Genomic DNA, 24,492 nt, shown 5'->3' on the forward strand with positions numbered 1-24,492 from the left:
ATGAGGCCTGGTCTACACTATGAAATAAGGTCGTTATACTTTAAGTTACTCAGTGGTGTGAAAAATCTGTTAAACTGACCTAAATCCCAGTGTAGATGGTGCTAAATCAACTAGAGAATTCTCCCATCAACCTAGCTACTGCCTCTTGAGGAAGTGGCATATGCCCGTATCAGAAGCTCTCCTGCTGGCATAGGTAGAGTCTTCACTGAAATGCCAGAGTGGCGCAGCTGTGCTGCTGCAGCGTTTTAAGTGTAGACAAGCCCTAACATTATAGGAAGAGCAATAGCAACACCTATTATTTTAAGTTTGCCTAACATTTTACATTATAACCACCTGCTTTTAATTGCTACTACCTCTGACAAATGAACTATTTGGGTTGAATTTTTCCATGCTTGGTTTCTGCCTCAGGTTGATTTTTTGTTGTTGAAGTTTTACAAACTCAGTGCAATGAAAAACAGAAAATACTGTCCATGTAAAAACTCTGCCAGAACCACAGGAGCTTATCCATAGCCAGTTGAAATCTGACAGTAGGATAGTCCTGAGGTCAAAGAAGCATCTTTTCTGTTCCCATGAAAATCCATCCAGATTTATTTGAGTTACTAGGAAATCACCATTTGCACATGCACAAACTAACTTCTTACTCCCTTACTCATTATGTCTGAAAGTCCGAACTCTTGCCATGCTGCAGAGAGCATGCTCCCTGTCTCCTGCTTCATTTCCTAACGACTACAAAGAATCACAGCCCAGGCAAATGGATCCTCCTCCAGCTTTTCCACAATAAAATAGTTTATAACCTAGGAAAAGAAAAAGCACTGACCTACACTACCTTTCTGAAACATAATACGAAACCTAAGTGATTAGCTCTCATCTGTAAAATGCAGTATTTCAGCATGCCACCTTTAAAAAAGTGCTTTCAGATCTATAGATGAACGAATACTATGCAAATACAAAGCAGATTAAGAAAACAAATAGCACCCCGAAGTCCTAATGTAAGTTTTCTGACTATTCCATTCGCCCCCACAAAACTTCCCAGAACCAGAAGAGAACACAGGAATCCTAATAATCACCATTCCACTGATGTTTAGCAAATATTTGCTGAAAATGGAATTGCTTTGTTTCTCCATTTTTCTTTCTTTTTTCCCCAATATCTTGACATTTCCAGACCAATTAACTGATCAACCAATCCAAAACCCCCCTGAATAAAAAAACAGGTTGAAAAGCAAAACATTTGCAAAGTTGGAAAATGCCAGATTTAAGGGAGCTTGTGTAACCTTAATTCTGCTCCTTTGCATACATGTATTATGATACAGTTTTTAATTACATGAACACATACAGCAGTTCAGAACATCCCTAGGCATGTTCTTGGTGGTGGTGGTGAGGATCATACGGAGCCCATGTGCAATGTAAAAATGTCCTTCCTGTGGCAGAACCTCAAGAAGAAAGTTGTGGTTTGAATCCTGCCTACCCTTACATGGATGTGTGAGGGATCCATGGTATGATGTAGCGACCACTCCTCAATGGCAAGAGCATATCGCTCCTACAGTTAGCTCAGATGCTACACAGTGGTGATGAGCACAGAATACATACCTAGATTTAGCTATTTAAATCTAAGAGACCAGATATTACCATCCTCAGTTCCATAGACATTTCTCAGTACTAATGTGGGGTAGGTTAGTATCAAATGATATAAAGAGTGACCAGAAAAGAAGTATTCTGCTCTAGATAGGTGGCCTACATTGCTGCATAACAGGAGTTTCCCTGACAATTTATGCAAGAGATGATTAAAAATTGTCTCTGTCCTTAAAATTGCCATTTGGCCATATTGTATCATTGGGGATAATTATATACAATGGAATTCTGTGAGTGCCGTATGGGGCGGGTGGAGAGGGAGGGATCGATAAAAGTGTAAAAATAGATTAAATTGTAAGAAGAAGAATGTTCCCCCCATTTCTCCTCCAAGTACATAAGTTACAAAAACTAAAATGTCCAGTATCAGTTATATCTAACAAAGGCGGCTTTAAATAACACTTTAAATCTGGATCTTTTAGCCATCATTCAGTTCTACCTCTCCAGTTCCTTTCTTTTTTCAAAGCCATAGAAATATGCACCCTTTGGGGGATGTTCCCATTAGGGAAGTGAGAAAGCCACAATTTTCTCTCTAGAATGTAACGTAAGCCCCTTGAACATCTTTTACCCCTACAGTCTGTACGATCCCTTCAAAATGTATAGCTACAGTTTCCTTTCTCCCAACCCTCCTGTACTGACCAATTTTAATGCTTATAAAAAGTTTCAGGATAACAAATTTAGTGATCACCCTTAAAAGTCAACGTTTGGCAACAAATACCATGTAGTTGAATCTGATATATCAGAATTGTTCCTACTGTAAGTACAAGAAGTATACTATAATTGCCACTATGTGGTACTTGTTGGCAAAGGTTGGGCTGACTTCTAAAAAGTGAGGGGAAAAACATGGATAACAGTTCAATAAATATAAAATCTTATTAGAATTCCTTGGGAAACCAACCAACCAATGTCCTCATTTATCCACATAAATCCATACTTATTGATTATTCCAAGCAAATATATTTTACATACATTTACAATAATGTCATTTCCATGCAAATTCTATGCCGAGGAACAATGATATTACAAAATCATGTAACAATGAAACTCACAGCTTATTTTTATTGGCAATAATGTGGCTGACCTGTACTTTCATAAAAATGTTTATTTTCTCCTTGAAGTGAAGAAATCCATGACCTTTAAAATCCTCTATCCTTTATGTGGTTTCCTTATAAGATGTAAGCACTGAGGATACAGAACGCTTATTTTAATCGTCACTTGAAGTTCATCAACACAGTTAGTTACTCTGCATAAAGGTCACTCATTTTATAAATTCTGCCTTGCCCTGCAGAAAAGCTGTAGCTTAATTGCTATATGCTGGCAGCTGTCCTGGGCAGTTACCATCATTATGTGTTGGGAAGAGAGAATGTATTTTAAAAACTAAAACCAATACTATATACCCATTTTGGAGGTCTCTTCACTTAGCTTCTTTAAGAACTGTTTTTACCTCCTGTGTTATCCCCCGTCCCAGCACTCTGATATAATCACTTTGGGAGCTGTAGACAGTTGAACACTTATTTACTGCAAACCACTTACAGATTCTTAGTTGGATGATTAAATAAATTCTTTGATTCTAAAAGGTTACTTTCAATAGAAGCATAGGTACTATTTTAAGTGGATAGGGAAATCAGTCACTTTTAACAATCAACTCAAAAGACACAGGAATACATTTGTTGCAACAGATGGGCTAATTAATCTATAAGCAACTTGTGAATGTTAAGTAAAGAATATATCAATTAACATGTAAACCACTGTCCTGTTTGATGAAGCTTCTGTTTAATGAACACTCTCTTCCTTTTGAAAAAACCTGCGAAGTCTGGGCCACTTGTCAACAACTTCCCTAGAGTGACTGGTTGCCATTGCTTGGATGTTGGCCATCCCCTTTTGATTATCTCTCTAAATCCAGCCACATGCAAAATTTAATCAATATCAGAAAACAAACAGTTTTTGTCTTTGATGCATAAACAAATGCTTGAAAAACCAACTGACACTGGCTCACTGCCATTTCTAAAGCCAGACACTGACTGATACACCGATCTATTTCCAAGCAGTGGTGGTTGGGGGAAAGTAAATGAAGGACAGATTGCCTATAAACAATATAGAGAAAATGGCTGTAGATTACCTTTACAATACTTATTCTAAAAAATATAAATCCAGGAACACCCACTATTCTCAGAGTACAAATGTTTGTGATCTAGTGATGAACTGTCCTTGCCATAAACCATTTTTCTGCTGTTACTGATTTCAGTTAGCAGTGACCACGGATCATTACTGGGTGGTTATACACCTCTACCCCAAAATAACGCCACCGATATAACACAAATTCGGATACAATGTGGTAAAGCAGCGCTCCGGGGAGGCAGGGCTGCGCGCTCCGGTGGATCAAAGCAAGTTTGATATAATATGGTTTCACCTATAACGCGGTAAGATTTTTTGGCTCCCGAGGACATCGTTATATCGAGGTAGAGGTGTATATGTTAATATCTGTCTCCTTCCTGAGAATCTCATCTTTATTTCTCATTATATTTTTTAAAACAAAACTAAAATACAATTGCGTGAATTTAGTACTTACAAAAAGTGTCATAATAACACCTCTGAGGACTGTGCAGTCCACTAGCCTCATGCTTGGCACAGGCAAGCTAAAATGCAGACTCCACAGAAGCAAAATCCTTGGAGAGTATCCACTTAATTGGTGAGGCCAAAGACAAGACTAACTTGAGCATCCTGTTAATCTATAGTCCTCCAGACGCAAAGGCTTCCCAGAGGAGCTGACAGAGATGCTGTCTGACATGATGATGAAGTTCACGAATCTCACTGTGTTGGGAGATTTCAGCATCCACACACACAATGACTCTGAAATCAACAGCACTAAAACTCTGATCTGATCTCACTAAATTGAAGTTTCTCCCCTCCTCCCCGCCTTTTGCACAAGTAGTAGCTATGGAAATATTAGAAGCAGTCAGGGACACCACTTGGGACTCTGCCCACCACCTTTCCTGTCTAATAAAATAGAGCAGAGGATATCTGGGACCTCTAGTAATACATCATTTGTACACCTCCTTTGAAGAGGAGATCCTAACTCTCACTCTCAAAGCATGCAATAGTCCAGCAAAAGAAATCAGCACTTGACAATGGAGATCTTCCCAAGTACAGCCCAATACCAAACTCCTTTACTGGGCAAACTAACCTGTAAGCTAGGAAATAAAGCCTCCAGTCCCACCTGCCAGCTACCAGTATCTTGGATCCCTCTCAGCCAGGTTACAGGCCAGGAAACAAAACAGAGAAATCATTTGTTGATGGTAAACTTTCCTGTTGGGTGTCTTGGCAGCATTTGGTGGTACTGATTATCAAACACTCCTGGTCCTGCCCTACCGATTAGGAGTTGCAAATTCCTTTCACAGATGCATAGATTCTAAGATCATCTAGTCTGACCTCCTGTATAACACAGGCTATAGATTCCACAAAATAATTTCTAACGCAGATCTTTTAGAAAAGCATCCAGTCTTGATTTAAAAATTGTCAGTGATCGAGAATCCACGATTCTTGGTAAATATTTCCAATGGTTAATTACGCTCAATGTCAAAAATGTGTACCTTATTTCCAGTCCGAATTTGTCTAGCTTCAACTTCCAGCCACTGGATCATGCTATACCTTTCTCTGCTTGACTGAAGAGCTCATTATTAAATATTTGTTCCGCATGTAGGTACTTACAGACTATAATCAATTCACCCCTTAACCTTCTCTTTGTTAAGATGAAGAGATTGAGCTCTTCGAGTCTGTCACTGTAAAACATGTTTTCTAATCCTTTAATTATTCTCATGGCTCTTCTCTGAACCTCCTCCAATTTATCCACATTCTTTTTGAATTGTGGGAACAGTATTCCAGTAGTGGTCACACTAGTGCCAAATACAGACGTGAAATAACTTCACTACTCCTACTCAAGATCCCCGTTTATGCATCCCAGGATCTCATTAGGTCTTTTGGCCACAGCATCACACTGGAAGCTCATGTTCCGTTCATTATCCATCATGATCCCCAAATCTTTTTCAGAGACGTTGCTTCTCAGACTGGAATCACCCAGTCTGTAGCTGCGGCCTACATTCTTTATTCAAAGACGTTATGCATTTACATTTAACCTTATTAAAACACATATTGGTTGTTACTTTGCACACAGTTTCAGAGATGGTGCATGGGGGGAGCTGCTCCTGCAAGACTTGCTCTGATTGGCCTGCCAGCGGGGGAGGAAGGCTCCGTCTTTCTCCTGCTGCGCCTTGCGCCCAGGACTTTTCTGACTAGCTTGGGCCCTTCTTCCTCGCAGTCAGACCCCGGGGAGCGGGGGGGGGGGGGACAGAGTCACATCTCACACTGGCTGTCTCCACGCAGGGTTGCAGCCTCTGTGCTGTAGTTTGAACCCTTTGCCTCTTGTCCTGCCATCTGTGGCAAAAGAGAATAACTTTTTTCCATTTTTTTATGGCAGCCTTTCCAGTATCTGAAGAACATTATCATATCCCCACTTAATCTCCTCTTTTCCAAACTCAACATACCCAGTTCCTTCCGCCAAGCCTGCTAGGACATTCTTTTTCTTCAGCCTTGTGATAGCTCAGGTCCTTTCTCTCAGACTGAACCCAACCTGGTTGTGATGGGAACTGTTCCTCCATTTTCTGAACACTCACTTTTGGTGTTCCATAAGTGTTAGTCCAGTTTCCCATCCCATTTAATATCTGTTTGGAGCCACTGGGTTAGACAGCATGCAGACAATGCCCAGCAAACTAGCTTTTCCATGGCATGTGTAATTAGCACCAATTCCTCAATCTCCCAAATCTCAAAAAGCCTCTTCCGGAAGCTGAACCCAAGCAAGACAAAAGTCATGCCTGCAGGAAAAGGAACGTGTTTAGAAATCTCGCCTCCTCTCTAACATCCCTCTCTGCTGAGGGCAACTACTTGCTGAGTATAGCCTTTCTGAGTCTTCGGTGCTTTTGGATACCCAAATAGCCACGGATATAGAATAATAGAATCATAGAACTGGAAGGGACCTCAAGAGGTCATCTAGTCCAGTGCCCTGCATTCATAGCAGGACTAAATATTATCTAGATAATTTCTGACAGGTGTTTGTCTAACTTGCTCTTAAAAATGTCCAATGATGGAGATTCCACAACCTCCCTTGGCAATTTTTTTCAATGCTTAACCATCCTGACAGTTAGGGAGTTTTTCCTGATGTCCAATCTAAACCCTCCTTGCTGCACTTTAAGCCCTTTGCTTCTGGTCCTATCCTCAGAGGTTAAGAAAAGCAATTGTTCTCCCTCCTCCTTGTAACAACCTTTTACGTACTTGAAAACTGTTATCATGTCCCTCCTCAGTCTTCTCTTTTTCAGACTAAACAAACCCAATTTTTTCAATCTTCCCTTATAGGTCATGTTTTCTAGAACTTTAATCATTTTTTTCACTCTTCTCTCGACTTTCTTCAATTTGCCCACATCCTTCCTGAAATGTGGTGCCCAGAACTGGACACAATACTCCAGTTGAGGTCTAATCAGTACAGAGTAGAGCGGAAGAATTACTCCTCGTGTCTTGCTTACAATGCTCCTGCTAATACATCCCAGAAGGATGTTCACTTTTTTTGCAACAGCGTTACACTGTTGACTCATATTTAGCTTGTGATCCACTATGACCCCCAGATCCCTTCTGCAGTACTCCTTCCTAGGCAGTCATTTCCCATTTAGTATGTGTGCAACTGGTAACGTTGCACTCTATATGATTTTATGAAAATATGCTAATGAGTTTGAATATAATATAACTGAAATATGCTTCATGCAAAAGGTCTCTTTAAGGTATCATTACAAAGCTTATAATCTATTGAGTGTGGTCATCCTATTTGTATAAATGTATCACTCCTGTATCTGAAACTAGAAATATGAAATATAAGTCTGAGGGCCTATTGTAATTATGCAAAGTGTGGGCCATTAATGGTGGTTTGGAATCTTGATGGCTCCCATCAACCAGGACAACTGACTGCAGATGGCTCTGTTTTACTTTTAAGTCTTCCTGTATACGTTTGTGCTGGAAAGTGGGTAATGAAGTCTTGCAGTGACATGTGATCATGTCACCTGAACTGGAATCCATCTTTAACCTGGTGCTTTTCCATTGAGAAGAAGGGGGTGGGAACCCAGAGAGGGACAAAGGATTCCCGCCTTATGCAAAAGATATATAAGTGGGTCGAACAGAACAAAGGGGCGGCCATCATGAGAAATCCCCTAGCTACCACCTGAGCTGGAACAAGGGCTGTACCAGGGGAAAGGATTGTTCCCAGACTAGGAAGGCGTCCAGTCCGTGAAAGAAACTTATTGAAATATCTCTAAGGGTGAGATTTTATCTGTATTCAGTTTTATTATTGTATTAGGCTTAGATTTGTGTGTTTTATTTTATTTCACTTGGTAATTCACTTTGTTCTGTCTGTTACTACTCGGAACCACTTAAAGATTGATCTCATTCTGCGTCTTGGCCTTTCTAATTTTGTCCCTATATACTTGTGTTATTTATATTCATCCTTTGTAATTTGACCTAGTTTCCACTTTTTGTAGGACACTTTTTTGATTTTTAGATGATTGAAGATCTCCTGGTTAAGCCAGGGTGGTCTCTTGCCATACTTCCTTTCTTTTCTACACAGTGAGATAGTTTGTTCTTGTGCCCTTAATAATGTCTCATTGAAAAACTGCCAACTGTCTTCAATTATTTTTCCCCTTAGACTTGCTTCCCATAGGATCTTACCTACCAACTCCCTGAGTTTGCTAAAGTCTACCTTCTTGAAATTCATTGTCTTTATTGTGCTGTTCTCCCTCCTACCATTCCTTAGAATCATGACCTCTATCATTTCATGATCACTTTCACCCAAGCTGCCTTCCACTTTCAAATTCTCAACCAGTTCCTCCTTATTTGTCAAAATCAAATCTAGAACAGCCTCTCCCCTAGTAGCTTTCTCCACCTTCTGAAATAAAAAAATTGTCTCCAATACATTCCAAGAACTTATTGGATAATCTGTGCCCTGCTGTGTTATTTTCCTAACAGATGTCTGAGTAATTGAAGTCCCCCATCACCACCAAGTCCTATGCTTTGGATGATTTGTTAGTTGTTTTAAAAAAAAAAGCCTCATCCACCTCTTCTTCCTCATTAGGTGGTCTGTAGTAACCCCCTACCATAACATCACCCTTGTGTTTTAGCTAGAGACTTTCAACAAATTTGTCTCCTATTTCCATCTCAACCTCAGTCCAAGTGTATATATTTTTAATATATAAGGCAACACTTCCTTCCTTTTTTTGCTGTCTGTCCTTCCTGAGCAAGCTGTACCCTTCTATACCAATATTCCAGTCATGAGTATTATCCCACCAGATCTCTGTGATGCCAACTATGTCACAGTTGTGTTTATTTACTAGCATTTTGAATTCTTCCTGCTTATTCCCCATACTTCTCGCATTAGTATACAGACATCTAAGATACTGATTTGATTCCCCCACCCAATTCTGTCTTGACTCTCCTTTATCCCTGTTATAACAGCCCATGCTCCCCTCAGATTCTGAATCTTCTCCCAGGTCTCCATGTTCTTGATTTACCTATGGGCTTTGGTCATCTGCACCCTCTGAAGCTAGTTTAAGCTCTGAAAAACATTCTGTTCCACTTGCAGCTGGCCAGAAGACTGTGCTTCATCCTACTGGACACAAATCAGGCCACAGCAACCTAGTGCAATTGTGACCTCTCAGCTTGATTACTGTAACTCATATCGAGGAATGACGCCACATGCTCTGAAAAAAAATCCACCTACTAAAGAACACAGCAGTCTGTCTACTTAGCAAGAGAGGTTACCATGAACATACAATCCTGGAACTCCACTCTCACAGAATCCTGGGTCTCCATTAAATACAGATTCCAATGCACTGTCTCTATTCCATTATTCAATGTCCACGTGATTAGTCTGAATTACTGGAGAGATCGCCTCTCCCTCTGTGACTTTGACCCCTTCACAGCCAAATTCCATTAGAATTATGAAAATGACAACTAATAAGTGGGTTGTTCAACACCCCCACAAAACAACTTTTCAGGATCCACGGGTCCTACATGTGCCTATCACAACATGTGGTCCACCTCATCCAGTGCAGTAAACGCCCCAAAAACAAACTATCTGGACGAAACCAGGCAATCACTATATTCTCGAATGAACCACGCAGGAAAATGATAAAAGACAAAAACACCATATTACCTGTGGGTGAACATTTTTCACAAAGTGCTCACTGATATGTCTGACCTAGCAGTCCTCATCCTCGAAGGAAATCTGAACACTTTCAAAAGATGAACCTGGGAACTTAAATTTACACCTTTGCAAGACACTGGATTTACGGTTTATTACAACAATCTATAACCCACTAACTTCCGCTTTTTATCCAATGGCTACAGGAGTGTTAACAGGCCACTTCACCTTGAATGGTCCCAGACGTGAAGAAGAGCTCTGTGTAGCTCGAAAGCTTGTGTCTGTCTCTCACCCACGAAAGTTGGTCCAATCAAAGATATTACCACACCCACTTTGTCTAGCTAATAGGAGGGTAAGACAGTGTTAGCTGTAGCACTCAGATCACCGAGGTTGCAGCAGCACAGAGAAGGCTGCAGGCTTCAGTGGAAGCAATTAAACAGTTTCTGTTGGGGGAGGGGGGAGAACTGACATCTGGATGGTAATTGCTGAGCTAATGAGACAATTGGCTTATTTGGGAGGTTCAGGAAGTCATGGAGAGCTCAGAGGGTGAGCTGGGGGAGAGAAGCTGTGTGTAAACCTCCTCCTGCTGTATATCTGTGCTATGCCTTGTCCTGTTTGGAAACAGAGGATTAAATGTACATATGGTGAAAGAGAAACAGACTGGGTGCGTTTGACTGAGAGACCACAAAAATAGGCTCGGCTTCAAGAACACCAGAGACAGAACTTTAAAGAAAACAGGACCGAGGTAACAGAACTCATTCTCACAAGAGACAAGAATGGCCATGGACCTCACAGTCACAGGCGCTGACTCCGTGGGTTCTCCAGAGATGCAGCACACACCGGGAAAAATTGGTGGGTGCTCTGCACCCACTGGCAGCTCCCCGCCCCACCCCTGCTCACCTCCGCGTCCTCCCCGAGCGTGCTGCCAAGTCATGCTTCTCCCCCCCTCCCTCTCAAAGCTTGCGCCGTGAAATACCTGTTTTGCGCGGCAAGCAGTGGGAGGGTGGGGAAGGAGGAGGAACGCGGAACGCTTGGGGAAGAGGTAGGGCCGAGGTGGGGATTTGGGGAGGGGTACAATAGGGGCAGGGAGGGGGCGGAGTCAGGGCGGGGCCGGGGGGCATGAGCGCCCACCAGCGCCAAGGAAAGTTGGCACCTGTGCTCACAGTATTTAGAAGGAAATGCAAACACCATATTTCAAATTAGCTTTCCCTTATTAGCTTTTCACATCCCTATATACAATCTATCAGACCTACTTAAATACACTCACCTGAAAACTTTTTAGATTACTTGTGTGTCTACTCCTTTAAGAAGGGAAGTAGAGGATTTATTTTTGCAATTGTTATTGCTGCTTAAGGGGTGATCAGACACTATGTTGATGAAGGCCATAAATGTACCTAAGTAAATAACTGCTGAACAAGCTTACTCACAATGCCTCATCACTATGAGTCAAACATGAACAAGACAAGACCTTCTCTAGGAGTGAAAGAGTTGTTTAGTGTCCCTGCTCATTACATCTATGGCCTCTCTGCTGAGTCTGCTGCTGAACATATACACCCGCCTGCTAGCAAATGGAATGAGAACATTAATTCATTTCACATAGATCAGACAGCCAGTAACAACTTACTGAATTGGGCTGGATTGGAAGTAACAATAGCCTTGTGGTGAAAGGTGCTGTATTCCAGTACCAATATCCCGAGCCATCTAGCCACTTAGATTTGAATCTCCTTGGCCACAGCAACACAGTTTAGTTACTAGTAACTTAGTCTTCAAAAAGGTTTCAGAAAAAATATTTTATTCATGTTTTGTTGCATCCATACAGGGGAAAATCTGTGCCTGCTCAAATCATTTTTCAAAGTGGCATTGTATAAACCAGTGGTGGGCAACCAGCGGCCTGTAGGCTGCAGGCAGCCTGTCAGGGTAATCCGCTGACGGGCCGCAAGACACTGTGGGAATACCATCATGCTGGCCCCATACAATCCGGACAGCAAGATAATCTGAACGCTTGTAAAGCCTGTGTTGAACACTTACCGACAGTAATCCAAATGCTAGGCTTTCCCAGATGGCGATGTGACCAGGCTGGAGTGTATTTACTATGTAAATTGCTTTTGATATTGACAAACAGGTTTTTTGATGATATTATGATTCTGCCTGAGGGCAATATGGATTAAACTAGCTGTGGCATGCATAAAATACATGAAGTTACCCCTTGGTATAATTAGACTGCTGTTGATTAGGTTAATTATTGCAAATTTTAAGAAATTACTTTTTTTCTGCTTGTACATAGAATACTGTATAAAGCTCTCATGAGATCTGCCATATACCACAGCCCTTCTATGATAAGAAAAGGAACATATTCAAAGGACAGTATTTGTGTTCAGAACAAATCAATTTGGCCCTTAAATCATTCCATCCCCATCCAATACACCATTCCTTTATAAACTTCATCGCTTCTCTGCTCAGCCATAAAATTACTCTTCAATTTCTGTTCCAGGACATGTAAGAGTTTTCTTAGAGAACAGGCACCTAAATTGGTAGCTGCTATTAAACTTTTATGAGATCATGAACTGTAGATGATTAAAATATGTCACTAATTTGAAGAACAATGAAAGAGGCTGATTCCATAATTCCAAAAATGACTTATATCATTACTTGAATCTTTGTGTGTAATCAAACCCCACTCTTAAAAATTCTCTCCTTTAAAAGAAAAAAAACCCAAAAAACAAACCTCCAGGAGTTATACAGAAAAGACTGGCATCGCCATACGAACATTACACTTATCACTGTCATAACAATTCATTCCTTTATGTACGCCTGAAACTCCTGGTCTCCTCCAAACTGAGCAGTTTAAAAAGATGGATGGTTGCCTTCTGGCTAATTGTGGGAGTTCTTTCATTACTATAAAAAGACTTTTTATATCTCAAGTGACTTTATAAGCAGTGAATAATGAGACTTAAAGTCTTTGGAAAAGAGTTCACTGATCAAATGATAGGATAACTTATGGGCACAGTGACCTTTTACTCTATAAGATACTCCAAACTGCTGCTGTTGGCACATTATTAAAATTCTCCATTTATGGACTGCAGTTAAGCATGAGGCCAATTTAAAAAAAAATATCAATCTAAGGTAGCACAGAGGGAAATAAAACTCGCACAATTCTCCAGATAGCTCTTGCCAGCTTTGCAGGATATATGGTGTAGGGAGTGGAAGCAGCTGGGTATAATCTCTTGGCACAAGGCCCAACTATTATGCCACCATGGCTGGTGGAAACCAGAGTGTGAGTGAAGTATTGTTGGCAGGCTGCAGCTATACATAGACACTCAGGGTGTGTGATCTGAATGCTGTCTGGCTGTTTGAGAGAGGCCCTGGTTGGGAGCTACAGCAGCAAAGCATTGTGAGGCACCCCAAGTTGAAGGGCAAGGCTGACACAGCCCTCACTGGTCTGGATTGCACCCTGGAATGTCATACTCACTGTGTAAAGAATATATGCTAAATCTAACAGCAGCAACATAGTGTGGAGTTAATGCTACCACATCTTTCCTAAGGGCTTGTCTTTACCTCTAAAAAAAAAGTGTGTGGTTTTGTTGGTTTTTTTTTTACCTTGGGGTAACTCAAACACGTGAGCTATTCTGAGGTAAAAACATAACGAAGACCAGGCACTGTAATTTTACCACAAGGTAAACAGCCCTACACCCCTTCAGCAAAGTTTACTTCATGGTGAAGTGCCTGGTCTTCATTGTGTTTTTGCCTCAGGATAGTTGGTGCATGTTAGTTAACCCACGATTAAAGAAAAAGCACCTTTTTCAACAGTGAAGACAGGTCCATATTCATCCCCTTGTCCCCGTCCCAGGAGTGCTGGAGCAGTGGGTACTGCCACACATTTAATCATGCCATATGTGCTGGTACCACTCCTAACCACATCAAGCTGAACTAAGGATAGAATAGCATCCAGACAGTGGGTTTTTCTTTCCTTTTTTGGGAGAATGACGACAGACCTTTTTATGTTAACTACACATGGGGTTTTTCTTGCATTGCTTTTTTAAGTGTCAGATGAAAAGGTAAAGGGAAAAATGGTTTTCTCCTGCCTCTAAATAAATCTTAAAAGGACACTTTTGGTTTTCTTCACATACTGGATCTCTCACACCAGTGTAATTGCATTGCCTTGTGTGGAGTCACTCCTGGGAGGAGTGAGAAGGGAATGAGGCCCAGTGGTTTTTCTTACACTGATGTGGTCATGGTTAGAAAAAACCCTTTTAAAACTTTTGACAAGTTTGTGCATCTTCAAAATTCTAGTTGGCAAACTCAGATGTATTTATAGTGAATGTCTTGAGCCCCAATCCCACAATCACTTACATAGGTGCTTAATTTAGCTTTGTCCTCATCCTGCTTCCTGGACCATAGCAAGGACAATTCTTTGTTTTATCTGTTTGTAAAAAGGGGGAAAATGGAACTTCAAGGACTACTTGCTTTCCTAAAATTAAGCACGTTTAGGTGCTGAAGGCCTTAATTCTTAACCCTCAACATTCCTACAGTGAATGCCGCCATGCAAGGTTGGGAACAAATTTCATCTCTGCCCCAAGAACACAAAGAAATATCAATGAACGCTCAGACCTCCCCCATTACAGATACCTCCCCTATTAAAACCTCCCAACCCTTTTTAAAGATTACTTAGTAACATGAAACACTTTTTGTTTTTTTGGGTGACAGCCTATTGGACTACCAAGGGACACAAGTTACTTGTTCACCTCTAACTTTTAGTGCTTCACATAATTCTCCATGGGGGAAAAAGTGAGGCATGCACCAGTGTGAGCAACATGATTGTTATTTATACAGCAGCTCTGCTGTGCACAAGCCTTTACAAATAAGAATCATGGTTCCTGCCCAGCTTATACAGTTGATGACAGCTATTATTTCTGTCCTTTCAATGTCAGTTCTTCACCCTTGTTTGTTCCCCTCCTTTCTGCTCTCTCCACCTCTCTCTTCCCCCCATTTTTTCTCTCCATATTTTTTTGCCTCCGTTTCTCTCTCCCTCTTTAGAACATCTGTCTTGTTTTCCTTTCCTTCCCTTGTTCCTTTTATTCCTTTTTCCTTCGTTTTAGTCTCTGAAGGGTCAGCAGCTGCAAAGCGATAGTACTTTACACTTAAAAGAGCTGCACAAGGAACCTTCCCTCCGTATCTGCTGTTACAGTTGCCAGGCATCTGATTTTTGACTGGAACGCCCAGTGGAAAAGGGACCCTGGTGGCTTGACCGGGCCACTAAAAGTCCAGTTGGCGGCGCACTGCGGCTAAAGCAGGCTATCTGCCTGCCCTGGCTCCACACGGCTCCCGGAAGCAGCCAGCATGTCCCTCCGGCCCCTAGGCGCAGAGGCAACCAGGGAGGCGCCGCGCGCTGCCCCTGCCCCAAGCACCAGCTCCAATTGGCCAGGAACTGTGGCCAATGAGACCTGTGGGGTCAGCGTCTGTGGATGTGGGCAGCGCACAAAGCCCCCTGGCCCCTCCGCCTAGGAGCCAGATATGCTAGCTTCTTCCAGGAGCTGCCTGAGATAAGTGCCGCCTGGCTGGAGCCTGCACCCTGAACTCCCTCCCACACCCCAACCCCCTGCCCCAGCCCTGAACCACCTCCTGCACCCCAAACCCCTCATCCCAAGCCTCACCCCAGAGCCTGCACCCCCAGCCAGAGCCTGCACCCCCTCCTGCACCCCAATCCCCTGCCCCAGCACTGAACCACCTCCTGCACCCCAAACCCCTCATCCCCAGCCTCACCCCAGAGCCCACACCCCCAGCCAGAGCCTGCACCCCCTCCCACACCTCAACCCCCTGCCCCAGCCCTGAGACCCCCCGGCACACTGAACCCCGCAGCCCCAGCCCGAAGTCCCCTCCTGCAATCCAAACACCTCATCCCTGGCCCCGTGCCTGTACCCCCAGCCAGAGCCCTCATCCCTTCCTGCTCCCCAATCCCTTTCCCCAGCCCAGTTAAAGTGAGTGAGGGTCAGGGAGAGTTAGCAACGGAGAGATGGGGGATGGAGTGAGTGGGGGCAGGGCCTTGGAGAAGGGGCAAGGCAAGGGTGTTCGGTTTTATGTGATTTGGTTTTGGCAACCCTATCTGCTGTATATGCAAAATACTTCCGCACTGGATGCAGGAGGAAACAAAGTAGTCAGCTACTTTGTGCAATACACGCTCTACACAGGAGTCAGCTACAAAGAGAGGTGAATTAGTAGGATTGTGCAATCCTACTGAGTTTCCTTTCTCAGACAATTCTGTGTGTATAGCAGGGTTGTATTGAAGGGATGTTTCAGCTGCTGGCTGGCTCCCCAAATCTGAGAAGTGTGGTATTGGTGGGCAACACTGGGCAGTAGGTCTAGCTGACACGTTGTGTGAGACAGATCCATATTATATGCTTGTAGTATATTGAATTATTTTGAATAGTCTCCATACTATCTATTCAGTGACAAATTTTCCTGTGCATGTATGTGGGTGGCTCCTGTTCATTTCAATAGGAGTTGCATACTGGCATCAGAGGGCCAGAATTTAGCATATAGAGTAGAAAACTCCCATTAGCATTAGGAATAAGATAATTCCTACTGCACTGTACAAGAGATTTATCCCTTCATATGTAATGTGATGATTTTACAGACTTTTGATTACTCTTCAGTAAAAGCAGCAAGAGCAGATTAAAACACTGACAAAATACTGCATCTGACTCTTTGTTTCTCCCACCCCTTGTCTGTCTGACTTATTTAGAATGTAAGCTCTTAGGGGCAGACACTGTCTCTTACTTTGCGGATGTCAAGCACCTAGCAGAACAAGACCCACATTTCAGTTGAGGTTTCTGCAATATAAGCAATAACTAGATCTCTGTGCTGAGTACCTAGACGACAAATTATAAATAAATGCAAATTAAAAAGGAATGGAAAATATTGTGTACAGCCTAGAAACTGACAATCCTTTAACGACAACACACTTATGGTAGCAACAAAGTGGGAAATTCCATATTTTGAATACCTGTTTTTTAAAAAAAGTTTTTGGATCATGTGATGCTTCCTAACTGTATTAATAGCAACTTCATGAAGGAAGAAGTAGATACAAATGAAATAAGGACAATAGGACATTATTTTTTTCAGTACTATATATTAGGGGATAAATCTCCAGTGCATATAAATGCCTCTGCCAGCACAATGTATGAATTACAAACACAGGATTATCTCATGCAGGGTAATATAATTTCTATGTGTGTGTTGTAAAGTAACCTTCTAGCAATAGCTGGCTAAAGCGAATGTTGCTATTATCAGTAGTAAACTGAGAGACAATGTCTTGCAAAGTCAACTCCCCCCACCCCCCGAACCAGTGGTGATTTTTATTCAGGTTCCATTTTACTAGGATCACCATGAAGTTTAGGGTCTATAATTAGACTATACAGAAATTTTTTCGGACAGCATGCTTGCCATATTACAGGGGTGCCTTCCTGCTAGCGTTTGTTTACACTAACGTCAGGAGCCTCCTTTGGCAGGAAGCAAAAGACAATGATGAAAATGTGATATTACAAAAATACAAACCCCAGTGTAAACTAGAGCCAGGCAAGAGCCACAGCACTTTCACATCAGGATTTTGAACACCTGAAAGTTCAGAGGGTCTGAGGCCTGGGATTGGATAATTATGCAGAGGCCGACTGAAAAATCTGGACCAGGAACCAGAACAAAGGTTGTTTTTTGAAAAGGGTACTACGGTATTAATTTTTCATGTTAAAAAATCTGGACAGTTCAAAATTTAGGGCATTCAACTTTCATACTGCTGAAGACAGATGTATTCTTTAAAAGGGACCCGTTCCTTGAAACTTTTATTGTGGTTTAGTTAACAAAATAGAATGCTCTAATGCAAAACTGTTGGTGCAATTGAAAAGCAACTGAAAAAACAGAGACTTCCTTTAAAATGAGAAATGCCTGATGCCAGTTCAAAATGGCAGGACAAAATCTAAACAAACATTCCACACCTGAGGAGAGGCAGAAGTGCATAAATCATTCTTGACAATCAGTTCTGCTATTTGAATTCATTCTGACACTTGTTGGGCTCAGTCACTGACATGGAACTATGGTAAAAAGGCCACGCCACCAGGGAAATTTGGCCAGTCTCCGCATTGGAAAATGAACCATCTGACCTCATGCCTTTAACCCTCTTAATACTATTCTTCAGCCTTACCATAAAACAGTTTGTCCTCTGTTTCATGCCTGCCTCAGGGTGTGATGATAAGGAAAATTCATTGGTTCCTCTTTTTGCAAAAGGGAAAAATACAGGAATGAAATTCTACCAGGAAACAAGGTAGGTAAGTTTTCAAGTAGACAACTTTACATTAATCAAATTAAATAGCTGAATTAATATCCAGGGTGCTGTTTGTCTTCAAAACTACTCTGTGGTTAATTACCGTAACTATGTAACGCAGAGGTCTCAGCAGTTGAGAGAAGAGACTTTAGATTTCAGACTTCTCCAAAATTTTATCTCTTGCACAGGATTCAGTCCTGAACTAGATGGGACTATTCAGTTGGGTAAAGTGCTTCATAGGTATAAGTGTTTGCAAAACTGGACCCTAATCATGCACTTTCATTAAGTGGAAAGTGGAAATGATTTTTCCTACCACTTTCATACATTATAATGGATTACAGATAAATAATATAACATTAACAAAAATCACAGTTTGAGTCAGTTAAGCTTGCCTCAAGGCTCAGGCAAAGTATTAAAAGCATGGAAATAAGAAGATAGAGGAAAGTCTCCAGCATTCTTTTTCACCTTCATATCACCTATGTAACCCTTCTGCCAGGTGGAGCTGGCAGCAACAAGGGCCAGGTTCAATGTCTCTTAATTAATACAAAACAGAACCTCACCAGTCATCCGGAAAAACCACCACTCTAAGAGGCAATACTTCCCCACTCACAAGCACTGAGTCTGTGTACAACAAAAGAAACCTTTTATTAAAACAGAAATAGACCCCAGCAGTAATTTAGGGCTAGTCTACACTGGCAACATTGAAGTGCTGGCCACGAGGGGCGCGGCTCCAATCACTGCTGGTGCACCGTCTACACTGGCGCTTTACAGCGCTGAAACTTGCTGTGCTCAGGGGTGTGTTTTTTCACACCCATGAGCAAGAAAGCTGCAGCACTGTAAAGTGCCAGTGTAGACAAGCCCTTAGGAAAACACCACTACCACCATTCTAAAGCATCAGGAAACACCCACCCCACAAGACTTTGTGTGGTGTCCCTTGCATCAGTTTCCCATCTGATAGGATAGGAGCACTGCGACTGCTGCTGCTGCTGAGGCTTGAAATGTTTATGTTGGGTTGCAGGGGGATGCATACCCAAGGATTTCATGGTAGCCCTAGAGTCCTTTCGGCTATGCAGCCTTAAGTCAGTCTGCTCCTCAAACAGAAAGGCAGGTCCATCGAAAGGCAGGTCCTGCATGGTCTGTTGAACCTCGGGCGGGAGTCCCAAGGCCTGCAGCCATGAGCTACGCCTCATGGCAATACCAGAGGACAAGGTGCACACCGCTGAGTCCACAGCGTCCAGTGAAGCCTGTAAAGAGGTCCATGCCACTGCCTTGCCCTCCTCCACTATCACTCCAAACACCTCCCTAGACTCTGTTGGCACTAGCTCCTTAAACTTGAGCATTGAGTTCCAGGAGTTGAAGCTGTATCTACTCAGAATTGCCTGCTGGCTGGCAATCCTGAGTTGCAACACCCACTTTGCGCCCAAATAAACCTAGGTGTTTGGCATCCTTGGACTTAGGCGGTAGGGTTTATTGTCCCTGCCTCTCCTTTTCATTTACTGCAGCCACCACCAATGAGCAAGGCTGTGGGTGTGTGTATTCGTAGCCCTTAGATGGGATGAAATACTTCTACTCCACACCGTTTGCAGTGGGAGGGATGGAGGCTGGGGTCTGCCAAATGGTCTTTGCATTGGCCTGTATTGTCTTGATGATGCCACTTCTGCACTAGGGAATGGGACCGGTGCCGGAAGCAGGGGAGAAGTGGATCTCTGACTCCAAGACTCACCCCTTTGGAGCCGGCCAGTGGGGTGCATCCCAGAGACGAGCACCCAGTGCCAAAGACTTTGGAGCCTGCATCTTTGACTTTGGCAGCACAAGGGAGACTGTCAAGTCCGGTGCTGTTGGACTCCCCGAGCCAGGCCATTGAGGAGGTGAATTTGCCATCCACTCCATTTTTGTTTTGGGGTGAAACCCCTTACAAATCGTGCACTTGTCCGTTTGGTGTGCTTCACCCAGACACTTTAAGCAAGCATCGTGGGGTTTGCCTGTTGGCATGGGTTTGTTGCAGGACTTGCAGGGTTTGAACCCTTGGGACTTAGGCATACCCCCAGTCCCAATGGGGAATGCGGTCGGGGTGAAGGGGAAGACCCCCCCACTCCCAACTGCTATCTGCTGTAACAACCGAAAATACTAAAACTAAACTTAACGAGGCTAGGAATAACTGTATACTAAACTAAACTGAAAGCTAGGGAAAATGAGGAGAGCTTGCTAAGCAAGTCACTGCAGTTCCAACGACTGTCACTGGCAGTAAGAAGGAACTGAGGAAGCACTAGGTCGGCAGGGTCATATACTGAGCGCCATGAAGGCGCCACTCCAGGGGGCTCCACAGCTGATCCAACGGATGTTGCTAGGGGAAAAACTTTCCGACAACAGTGCGCGCGGTGTGGGCACACCTAATTGGAATCGATATGAGCAATCATTCAAAGAAGAACATTTCACTACCCCTGTCTTCCCCAAACGAAATAAGCTATACCTGCAAAAGCACAATTTTGATGGTATATCTATGTCTACGCTAGGGGCTTTTCCTGGCACAAGTATGTCGGTCACAAATCACACCTCATCACATCCCTGACTGACATAGCTATCCTGGCAGAAATGTATAGTATAGAGATGGCCTTACCCAAAGCCACCCAGAAAGGCAGTGGCACTGTTAGGAATAAGTTGCAGGACACAGTTTTCGTTCCCTCTCACCATCTCCTTCTATTAGCCCCATAAAATAAACCTAGTAAGGCTGTATCCATTTTAGGTCAGATCTACACTAGAAGAGGTTTGCTGGCATAGTCATACCAGCAAATGCTCCTAGCGTAGGTGCAACTTACACTGGCAAAAAGTGATTTTGCCAGTGTAGCTTGTACTGGTTCTCTAAGCAAAATAAACTACACCAGAAAAAGTATGTTTATGCCAGTAAAACTGCATGTACAACAGGGTTTTTGCTGGTATAGAAATTTCATTAAAAATTCATCCCCCGTGAGAGACATTATTATACTGGCAAAAGTTTCTAGAGTACACCTGGCCTTAGAGCCTTTTACCTTGAGTTGATTGCCAATTAACTCAAGTTAATTAACACCTTTGTAAAGGCTGATCTGGACACTTCCCAAATGTTTGTTCCAGGATACAAATGTTTGGGGAGTGTTCAGACCATCCTTTACACAAGTGTTAATTACTTTGAGTTAATTGGCAATCAACTAATACATGGATTAAAAACCCTAGTGTAGACAAGCCTAAGGAGCTTTCCATCTGGATCAGTTCATCTGCAATGCTGGGGACAAAACACTTCACTGTGTAATTAGCAGACTGTGAAGCATGGTCTTGTAAGCCATTCTCCCTGCATTCTAGAAATTGCTCGAATTGGTTTGCTACTCCCTTAGGTCAGCCAACTGGCTGAGAAATCCTGCAAGTACTGAAGCCATTACAAGAGTAGCTATAGTTCAACAAATAGGTCCATAAAGTTAAACAGAACCTGCTAACCTAATTGTGGCTCTTAGATATCTCCCAATAGTCAACAGGTTCTCAGCTCAAAATACTGGTTCATGGGAGGCACGTGTAATGACTTCTATTAAATAGCTTAAAATCACTCACACACATGTCTCTATAGAAGCATGTCATATACTTTCATCACAATCCTTATATGGTGCTTTCATCCACAGACCACTCTACAGAAGTGGCTATTATCCCCATTTAGGTATGGGGAAACTGAGGCACAACAATCTGTTTGGTGCTTCATGTTACACATAAATAAAGACAGCCCTTCCCTTGACTCACTTGCAGTCTGGAAAGTAGACTCATAAAAGACACGACAGATGGGAGACCCAGAGGTGCAGGTTACTTTAGGCCCACTCCTGCAAAGACTTGTATATGTGAGTAACTTTATTCATGCCAACAGACGTATGTCATGGGGCTACTGGTGTGAGTAAAGTTACTCACATTCTCAGGAATGGGCCCCTATTGTGGAATCGTTCATTTTAAATACAAACTATGCTGCAAACTTACATCAGAAGGACTGGGATGGGAATGCTTTGAGAATTTAGAGAGGAGCAAGGTGGATAAAATAAAAAAAAGATGTTTTATTTAAATCAGTTTTTATTTAAATATGTTTTTTAAAAATAAAACTATTTACAATTAAATCTGAAAGGGACAATCTGGGTTAAGGCCTAAACGTATTATGTTATATCTATATTTATGGTATTTCATAGATTATATTATAATCTCTCAAAATCATTTAAATTAAAGACAAAAATAATATTAAGTAGTATATGTTTGCTGCCAAGTTTCAAAGAAAGTCAAACTACTGAACTGGTGAAAGTTGCTGGCTAAGCAGCTGTAACCAGCATTTGCTGAAGCTAAACCAGCTTTTGAGAGCAGTAGCCTCTTTTGCAGGGGCAGAGAGAACATTTTCTTCATTTCAGTTTATTCAACAATTCAGTTCAAAGACTAGTACATTTAAAGTTAATAAACCTTCCAATCTACAAATAAAAACTAGGTGTCACAAGGATAAGATCTACTAGTTCTAAAATCTGGAAGGACACAGTGACTAGAAATAATCAGTTCAATTCACTAAGTACTTCCTTTGTTTAATACATTAGTTTTAAATGCAAACATTTTTTGATAAACTTTTTTTCTTATGTATCCACATATTTAAGGAAGTTTTATATAATTAAAAAAGCTTTTTTTCTGCATTTTTAATGAATTTTGAATTTCCATCCAAATGGAGCTTGATACAAATCATAAGTAAAAAATTAATCATCTATTAAATAAGATTCTATAGGGAACCTGGGCACCTAATGCATTATTCACCATTTTCTAACATTAAAAAATGTAAAAATTAAAAATCTGAACAACATAAGTTAAGCTGTACAATTGCTTAAATAAATGTGTATCAATATAGTGTATGCTCCTGGCTAGCAAAAATAAATAAATAAAATAAAGTAAAAAAAAAATCAAATTTAGTGTAAAGGTTATATTTAGCTGTAAATCAACATTTTAATGGTTACTAACCAACGAGTATCAACTTTTCTTTAGGCAAATAACAAAAAAGTTCAAATGCAAAACATGATTAAAATTGATTATTTAAATCAAGATTTCCTGCTTGCTGATTTAAATCATGATTAAAATTGGTGATTTAAATCACTTTGATTTAAATCAATCCAACCTGGAGAAGAGGCAGCAAGAAGCTGTATTTAGAGAGTGGAAGAAAATAGAGTTCAGAAGGGAAGGAAGCATCAGGAAAGGAGAAAGGAAGGTTACTTCCCTCATAGTAAATGGAGTTGTTCAAGATGCCTGGTCCCTATTGGCATTCGCTGTGAGGTGCACATGTGCTCTGTGTACTCAGGACCAGAAATTCTTCAATAGTAGTGTCTACTGGTTTGCTCATCATGCAGCGCTTCCTTGTGCTGCAAACCAAGGGCATAAGTGGCAGAGCAGACTGAGTTCCCTCTTCAGTTCCTACTCCACTGTGAATCATGTAAGGAACCGAAGCAGAATGGAAGGAGAGTGGGTTGTGATTACCCACAGGGACCACACCCCTGGAGGAACTCCAGTTACTGTAAGGGAAGTAATCATCCGTTCTTCTTCGAGTGCTGGTCACTAGGACTATTCACCCTAGGTGACTCCCTAGCAGTGACTGATAAGGAGGTGGGTGTGAGGAAGAGTCTTGAACTACAATTTGGAGAATCGCTGAAGGCCGCATCCTCTGCCGAGGCCTAGATCAGGTAATAGGGCCTGGTGGATGTGTGGACAGAGCTCCAGGTTGCTGCTCTACATATTTCTGTGAGTGGGATTCCTTGCAGGGATGCCACAGAGACCATCTGCACTCTGGTCCTCCATTGACCCCTTTCGTTGGGAACCCTGATGAATGCAGCCTGGAAGTCTGTCTCATGACCACTGGTGCTGCTGTTGAATGAGAGGCTGTGCCGCTACATCCAGGTACGCTAGTAGCAATGACCTGGACACTAACACTCATGGCAGCTTGGAATTGTGTCTTACGCTCCGGAAGCTAACTAAATACTAAAAATAATTAATTAACTGAACTGTGTACATTGCTCACAGGAAAAGTGTTTCAACAACTAGAAGTACAGACACAGGAGGGCTCTGTTCCACATCATGAGCAGCAGAAGAGGAACCTTTGAGGCAGTTGGTCTGCGCTACCACTTCTTCCCTTCCTTCCCAACAGGAGTGGGCATAGTGCACAGGTGTGGACCAGTTCCGGTCCAGGATGCATGGAGCACATGCACACCCCACAGTCAATACTCACAGGGACTAGCACTTGAAGAAGAACAGGAGATTTTGAAGTTTTGGGAAAAGAGCAAAAAGAGCTGTCATGCTAAAC

The 24,492-nt window shown here is 42.2% G+C and overlaps 1 protein-coding gene across 9 annotated transcripts in view; it reads right to left on the reverse strand.

Moving 5' to 3' along the window:
* PDZRN4 (PDZ domain containing ring finger 4) overlaps window positions 1–24,492 on the reverse strand; it is a 389,321-nt gene that overhangs the window by 65,608 nt on the left and 299,221 nt on the right. Inside the window, exon 1 of one of the 9 annotated variants that reach the window (XM_039506165.1) lies at window positions 2,708–2,751. The exons of the other annotated variants lie outside the window; for them this stretch is intronic. Within the exon in view, the coding sequence (XP_039362099.1) occupies window positions 2,708–2,719 (12 nt within the window). The 5' untranslated portion in view covers window positions 2,720–2,751. Of the gene's footprint in view, window positions 1–2,707; window positions 2,752–24,492 lie in introns of those variants that run through there. 9 annotated transcript variants of the gene reach the window in all.

Source organism: Mauremys reevesii, linkage group 1 (assembly GCF_016161935.1).
Source record: "Mauremys reevesii isolate NIE-2019 linkage group 1, ASM1616193v1, whole genome shotgun sequence".
NCBI lineage: Eukaryota > Metazoa > Chordata > Testudines > Geoemydidae > Mauremys > Mauremys reevesii.